Source organism: Hyalella azteca, unplaced genomic scaffold, assembly GCF_000764305.2.
Source record: "Hyalella azteca isolate HAZT.00-mixed unplaced genomic scaffold, Hazt_2.0.2 contig16318, whole genome shotgun sequence".
NCBI classification, from domain to species: Eukaryota; Metazoa; Arthropoda; class Malacostraca; order Amphipoda; family Hyalellidae; genus Hyalella; species Hyalella azteca.
Window position 1 is genome coordinate 1 of NW_025946142.1, and position 7,751 is coordinate 7,751.

General features: G+C 42.9%; 1 protein-coding gene across 3 annotated transcripts; it reads right to left on the reverse strand.

Annotated features, from left to right (window-relative positions):
• Positions 1-470: 470 nt before the first annotated feature.
• Positions 471-6,632, reverse strand: LOC108677870 (tripartite motif-containing protein 10-like). 3 transcript variants are annotated; one of them, XM_047884851.1, is made up of 4 exons: positions 6,389-6,632; positions 2,096-2,619; positions 1,627-1,773; positions 471-900 (listed from the first exon to the last, which is right to left on the reverse strand). In XM_047884851.1, exons 2-4 carry the CDS (start codon positions 2,525-2,527, stop codon positions 526-528), a joined length of 954 nt encoding a protein of 317 aa, XP_047740807.1. In that variant the 5' UTR covers positions 2,528-2,619; positions 6,389-6,632; the 3' UTR covers positions 471-525. The 3 variants fall into 3 exon arrangements, with proteins under 3 accessions (XP_047740807.1, XP_047740806.1, XP_018021663.2); XM_047884850.1 differs by lacking the exon at positions 6,389-6,632 and having other exon boundaries at positions 471-702; positions 787-900; positions 2,096-4,633; XM_018166174.2 differs by lacking the exon at positions 6,389-6,632 and having other exon boundaries at positions 473-900; positions 2,096-4,633.
• Between the last annotated feature and the right edge of the window lie 1,119 nt (positions 6,633-7,751).

The window sequence follows — 7,751 nt, forward strand, 5'->3', positions numbered from 1 at the left end:
GGAGATGAGACAGGACAGTAGGAGATGAGACAGGACAGTAGGAGATGAGACAGGACAGTAGGAAATGAGACAGGGCAGTAGGAGATGAGACAGGACAGTAGGAGATGAGGCAGGCGCATGACTCATGATTGGGTTGGTTATTGGTGGCTGGGGTTTGGTTAGGGTTGGGGAGAGGGAACTCGTCAGGGCTTTGATAGTTAACCTGGGGAGAGGGTGATGGGAGGATGATGGTTCTATGTTTATATAAATTTAAGTACTATTGAGAAGAAATATATATTTAAATATATAATACGTACTCTACATGTATTTACATTCGTTTCAGTTTTTTTGTGTTTTATAATTATAATTTGTTGTTTCCTTTTTTTTCTTTTGCTGAATTCATGATCATTTATCGAATTTATTCGTGAGAAAATGTTCCCCACCCCAGCTTCCTTGCATCGATCTCATATAATGCAAGTCAAAGTTTATAAGTGGTGGATATTATATCCTTATTTTCACCCGTTCATATTTTTCTGAATTGTCAAACTATTGACCAATGTACCTAAATTTGTCGATGAAGTCTTCCATGCCTCCCTCCGCCTCTCCTGCCGGCCTCCAGAAGAAGTCCAGTGGCAGCAGGCTGATTTTGCCTGTGTGTAGGGCAGCGAGGCAGGACAGCAGCTCCCCCAGCCCCGGGATGGGGCGGGTGTGGGTGGACAGCAGCTCCCCCAGCCCCGGGATGGGGCGGGTGTGGGTGGACAGCAGCTCCCCCAGCCCCGGGATGGGGCGGGTGTGGGTGGACAGCACCACGAGGCGACTGGGCTTGATGTTGTTGGCCAGGCTGGCGACAGCTCGCACTCCTTCATTCCAGCAGGTGACTATCCAAGGCACGCCGTCCTCACATGTTGCAAGCACACATGCCTGGAAATTACACGGAAACCTTTCATATTGTAATTAATTAAGGTGAATAGTAATTCTATATGTAATATTGGTTGTTCAGTAACATTAGTTGGTTTGCGAGAGTACAAAAGGTGAATTAATATAAAAAGCGTTTATGCGGCAGATTAACGTCATTTTTTCTTTGTTTCAAAGGAAGCTTTATAAACTTTTTTTTGTATCGCCTGCTATGGCCTTCAGCCTTCTATATTATCTCAATTTAGATACGGAGTAATAGTTCGAGCTTCTTCGCGAATGTTAAATAATCTCAATCTGAATTTTGCGTTTATTCCCTCTTTGGAAAACCATTAGATATATCCGTCTTTCTCGCAAAAATTAAAATAAAATTACATTGCACGAATCAGTTTAATATAAGTTTTTTTCGGAATCAAACCAACACAAAATTATTTCCAGTATCAAACCAGCACCATGGAAAAAATACGAATCGATCGTAGTAGACAATTAGTGTTGAGACTCACAGGGAGGGAATTTGTATCGCCATATATGGCCATCCAGGACACTTTTATATCACAATGTATTCGCTGAGTAGCGCACAATGACAGTGGGGGCATAAACTCTGAGTATGAATGGGTTGTTGTAGCACGGCTTCAGGCTAGTTGCTGGGCAAAACTGGGTCAGGAAGACCCACTCAGGAGTGATATGTTCTACGTTATTTGTACACGGACCCTCATTCTCTGAGCGATGACTCACCGGCCCAGGAGCCTGGAATGTTCGAGGAGTCGCTCCCATAGTTGCGCCCTGCGGTGGCGTCGCCTGAAGGTAGTTTTGCACTCGCAGCACGGCCGCGCCAGCGCCGGCGCCCTGTCGCGCCGTCGCAGTGACAGCAGGCTCTTGAATCTAAAATTTAGAATCTATTAACACGTCTGCAACATGAGATATATTTAACGTAAAAATGCTCAATTAAACGTGCGCAACACATTAGCAATACCAGAATTCTCCACGTTTACAGCATTCATATTTTGATTACCATGTGAGATTGATTATTTTTGGCAATACATTTCAACTTAGCCCAAAGAGTTTCGAACCTGCTGTTATGGGACAAGCATGTCCGATTCTGCTCTAAACCTGCTACTATAACCTGTTACGTAACTCAAATCAGCGCAGACTCCTGCTCTGTATTCGAACTGCATATAAGCCTCAAATATGTCATTCCATTCACCTGTAACGAATCACATTTCTTCAAAGCTGCAGACAACCTCGCTTTGATCTCTGGTATCTCCATATTTTCTGGAGGTTTCAATTTTAGACGGCAAAGCATTTCTTTGTATTCATGTTGCCTGTTCTCGATCATACCGGTAGTCGGGGCATCCCACGCCTGGAGGTCTTGCTCTGTCGAAACTTTTTGGGCCAGCAGCAAATCCTTCCAAGCTTGAAATTCAGTCTTCAGGTTGATGATTTCATCAATCAAACTCAATATATCGTCCGACACAGCGACTAAGTCATTCACGCGCCCGAGCTTATCGTGCATTGTTGTCCGTATTTTCGTCAACGAGTTCAAAACATATTCATCCTCTTGAAGTAGGTCGTCTAACAACTCAATTGTGTGATTTTTATGAGTGCCCCTGATGCACCTGAAGCACACGAGTTCCATGCAGTCCACGCAGAGGTAATCCAGCGCCTTCCTTTGATGGAGGCACGGTGCATCTGACAGCGAGCTCGGGGGATGTGGACGAGCTGTGTTTTCTGAAGGAATCAATTTGTAGTTGACCATCATTTCATCAATTCGTTGGGAAAATTGCTCTCTACATTCTGGGCAATTGTGGGTTCCAGGGAGTCTTAGTAAATTTGTGATGCAAGAGAAGCAAAACGTGTGGCCGCAGGTCAGGCCAAGCGGCTTGTGGTTGCCCGAATCGAATTTCTCGTTGCAAACGTCGCACTCTATCGTTGCACTTGCCATCTTGTGAAAGGTTTAAAGTCTTCAAGTAACTATCATTGAGCGATGTCCATTAAAATTATAGGTAAACTTCACACAAACCTTCAGAGAGATAGTTAGTGATCCAGCATCTGTTGGTCTAATACGCTTGATTGGTCGACATCACTTCTTTCCTCCAAGACAAGGCAACTCGTTTCACTCGAATTAACCTAGAGTTATGATGCTACTGCGCAAATAAAGTCTATTGTGGCCTTTCATAATCCTAAACCAGGTGCGAGACGAAGACGCTCAAATAAACTCGAACATTGTTATAAATTTGCACGTCAGAGATAACTGTCGCTTTCATCAACTTAGACTCAGCCCGCAGGCGGGAAGAGATACCAAAGGGAGACGGGTTTTTGATACTTCATCCCCTGAACACCAGATAGACTCTACTGCTAAACTCGAAATTTCAGAAAAAAATGCATCTGTTAAAAAAACTCCTTTCTGGGAAAGGCGAATCTAGCGTAATCAGAAATACAACAGGGCAGTCCCAAAAAATACCACACCGGACACCACATCCTACCGGAGTGGAGAACCACACAGAGAACTCGATATCAGGCGCAGCAATTTTTTAGACCTGCAGAGTCAAGTAGATCAGATTCAGCAACAAATGCAACAACTGTTGAAACTGCACGAACAACAGCAGAAATCACAGCAACAATGCAACAGCTGCAGAGCCAGAGACCCCTGGCAGTGCAGTGTTACAGCAACTAAGTACGCAAGGAAGGGAAGAGTCTAGCATCATGATAGCTAACATAGAGGGGCTCTTCCCAAGAAGAAAACGCCACAAGATCGGCGTACTTAAATAAATTGCTGAGACAGAAGGTATAATCATGCTTGCCTAAACCGAGTCACACCTAAGAGAAGATAACCAAGATGGAGAAATCGAGATGAAAGGCTTTCAACATTACCGAGCAGATCGAAAAGAAGGAAGAAGAAAAGGAGGCGTTATAGTCTACCTCAGAAATTTCCTCGCGGCAAAAACAGTTCCCCTGCATTTAGGCTCCAATGGACATGTGGAACATGTTATACTATACATCCCCTATCTCCATCTGTGCATAGCTATCGTATACCGACCGCCTGACTGCCCGCCTGAAAAATTCAATGAAACTCTCGATAGAATAGAAACAGAGGTGACGTACTTAGGTGAACCTTCTCCAAATATTGTGGTCGCGGGAGATTTTAACCTACCACACATACGATGGCCAAACTTGGACTGTGCAGAACGGCGCAGAAATCAAACCAGAAACCAGGCAACACATTTGCTTCGATTCGCTAGGGAGCACTTGCTAAGCCAACAGGTTCTGGTGCCAACAAGAGAACATAATATACTGGATCTATTCTTTACCAGCAATGAAGAACTGGTTGCTGATATTCGTGTTGAGGAGACCACACTGTCTGACCATCGACTCGTGGTGGTCAAGACAACAATTGAGAGGGGAACCCAGCCAAGACCTACACCTCGAGAGGGGCTAGCTGGGCTAAATTTTCATCATCGAAGAACAGACTGGGAGGCCATTGGGAACGAACTCCTCGAAATTGACTGAGATCTGAGTTCCTGGAATTAAACGCCGTAACAATGTACAACAAACTATGCGAAGTATTACTGCAGGTATGCGAGCGTCACACGCCGGAAAAAACGACCCCCAAACGCCACATAATTCCGAGGGACAGACGGATCCTTATGAGAAAACGAGCGAGCTTGAACAACCAGATAACGGCTGCCTCCGGGAATACAGAGAGGCAGAGGCTGGAACATCTAAAGGTTAAAATTAAGGAAACTGAACGACAGTTGCAGGGCTCACACGAGGCCGAGCAACAAATTGCAGAGGCGCAAGCGGTGTCTGCCATTCGAGAGAATCCCAAATATTTCTACAAATATGCCCGGTCAAAGGCCAAAATCAGAGCCTCAGTGGGGCCTCTGAAAAATAATGTGTCCTTGTTGGAGACGACAAGGGCATGTGCGAACTTCTGGGAGCTCAATTTGAAAAAGTATTCAGCGAACCCCGATACTCAAGGCAGGAGAACGAAATTGGAGTCATTCAAGAACTTCCAGGGGATCGGGAGCTGATGAGCATTGAGTTTGAAACGCCGGATCTAGAGAGGAGTATCCAAGAATTATCTACGTATTCGGCTCCCGNCGGGACGTAAACAGAGTTGCTGGTAGAGGCGGGACGTAAACAGAGTTGGTGGTAGAGGCGGGACATAAACAAAGTTGCTGGCCTGTCTCTTATACACATCTAGATGTGTATAAGAGACAGCGCTTAGAGAAAGCCTTACACGAGTCACGAATGACACTCTGCGGGATTTTGGCCCACTCCTTCAGCAGTTTGACCTTTAGGGCGTCCAAACTGTGATGGTGAACGGTCGAGACTTTGCTCTCAAGGTATGGCCAGATCCCAAAATCCAGAGGATTCAGATCGGGTTACGATGGGGGCCATTCATCTTTGGTAATGAAGTGGGGAACATTGTCGGACAGCCACTCCTGAATCGATTTGGCCCCATGGGATGGTGCAGAGTCCTGCTGGAACGACCAGGGACGTTTTTTTGAAGTGCTTTCGTGCCCAGGGCAACAATGCACCAACAAGGATGGCATCTCGATAGTTCTTCTGATTCAATTTCACCCCTTTGTCAACAAAAAAGAGGGGACTCCTTGAGGGCTCTGTTACGGCTGCCCAGACCATCACTGAGGTCGGGCATCGCTTCCTAGCCACCACACGGGATCCTTCGTCCCCATTCTAGGACCAAATTCGATAATTTTGGGAGTTGAAGTGGTGTTCAACATTGAATATCTTCTCACCACTGAAAACGAGATTGGCAGCGTGCCATCATGAATGCGGGAAAGAAGAATCTTGGATCTTTGGAGGCGTTTGTCAACAACATGAGCAGACAGTTGGTGTTTTTTGACACCATAGAGATGATAATTGATAAATAATGATAAAAATTAATGAGAAGGTGTAAACAAATGACAAATATCGAATACAATTATCAACAATTGATTTTGAAAAAAATGTAACGCTAATATTGATGACCCTGTAGTTAAAGAAGAGAGGTTTTCCCCCAGAGTTCCAGTATTCGTGTAGACAGGAAATAAATATTTTAGTCATGAATGTCACTGAAGTCTCATATTCACGCTGGCGCTGCGAGCGCTGATTCTTCTCCGTGCATTTCCTTGAAAAATTAGCTGGAGAATTTCGTGTTTGAATTTTTAATTCCAAAACGGTGTGAGGTATAAACGATGCGAAAATACACTGTTAGAAAAATTACCGTTAACGGTATTATACCGGCGTTTCAGTGGCCGGTCGGCACGTGAAAAGAAACACCGTGTCGCCGTTTCTATTCTAATTAAACACTAGAAATCCATAACACATCTGATAAAAACGGCGAAACAGTTTATTTTCACGGGGCGACCGGCCACTATAGAACGCCAGTGGGACCGTTTTTTCACCGTTTTTTCTAACAGTGTATCTTCATAAGCAATTTACATTGCCTGCTATTAGTGCCCTTTTTGTGGATTTAAACAAGAAGTTTACTTACAATTTTTATATTGAGAATGAATTTACTTCCCTGCATGTCTGCCTTGCGTCTGACATGCAAGTATCTGATGTTACTTGTGAGGTGACGTTATCTTGAGGACCTTATCGGGAACACTCAGAGAAATGGACAGATTTTGTCCAAATAGTGATGCACTTCTTGCCTTGTGTAGGCCTTCTTGACTCAGTTTTCCCTGCAAAAGGATGTATCAGTGCTACCAGCAGAAAGTGTGTCACTTATGGACAATATGACCCAGTAATTTATATATGTGAACTCTTATTTTTCAGCTTGTAAGCGTCAGCGCCCAATAACTGATAAATGGTGCCTTGTGAAATGAGGCTTGTAGAAAATGGCAATTTACCTCGCTGACTGTGAATATGTTAAATATGAATATGAATGAAGATGTTAATATGAATATGAATATGTTAATATGAATATGTTAAATATGAATTTAAAATACATAAATTACCAATAATGAAGATTTTAAATAGGGAATATAGAGTTTCGGATCGCTAAAATAACCTGAATTTGACACAACATAACAAAATTCTTTATTTAATTTTTCATAGTTCTATTAAAAAGACAACAACACAATGAAAATTTCTCTGGCAATGAAAAGTAGATCAGATTTTAATAAAAAAATGAAAGTATTCGGTGATAAGAAACCGCTGCTCAAGCTATATGAACAAAGTTTTTTTCGATGCCTTCTTTAGAAACGGAAGTTCAATTAATGAGTAATAATGTTTTTTATGAATTATGATTTTTTAATGAGTAAAGATTTTCTTTTTTTTTAAGGAGTAATAATAATTTGCTTTTCGTCTCTGAATTACTTATTAGGATGGCAATACTTGGGACAAACTCGGGTCTTGAGTCTTGACTCAACGTCTTAACACCCGACCGATACAACAGTAGAAGAATTATGATAATTAACTCCTATTATTAATTGAATTATTATATGTTGATAATAAATATTATGATACTATGAGGGCACAATATCTTTGACGGTGGTGACCTGATGCGTTGAACTGTATCATTTTCTCATGGAATTAATGCATAATTAATTGACATTTGGTCCATAGGCCAAGAAGTTCCTTTCTTGCTTTTGGGGTAAATTTTATTTCCGGAAGCTCTTTTTAAATATGAAATGCAGTGGAAGCAAAATGAGTGGCCGCAGGGCAGGCAGACTGGCTTGTGGTTGCCCGAGTTGAATTCTCCGTCACAAACTTCGCCCTCCAACGTTGCGGTGGCCAGGTTCTTTAACTTTCTTTCTTTAAATAAAGTAAATGGCACACTTCTGAGCACAGTCTTCAAACGTATATTGCAACAGTCTTCAAGACACAGTCATCAAACGTATATTGCAACAGTC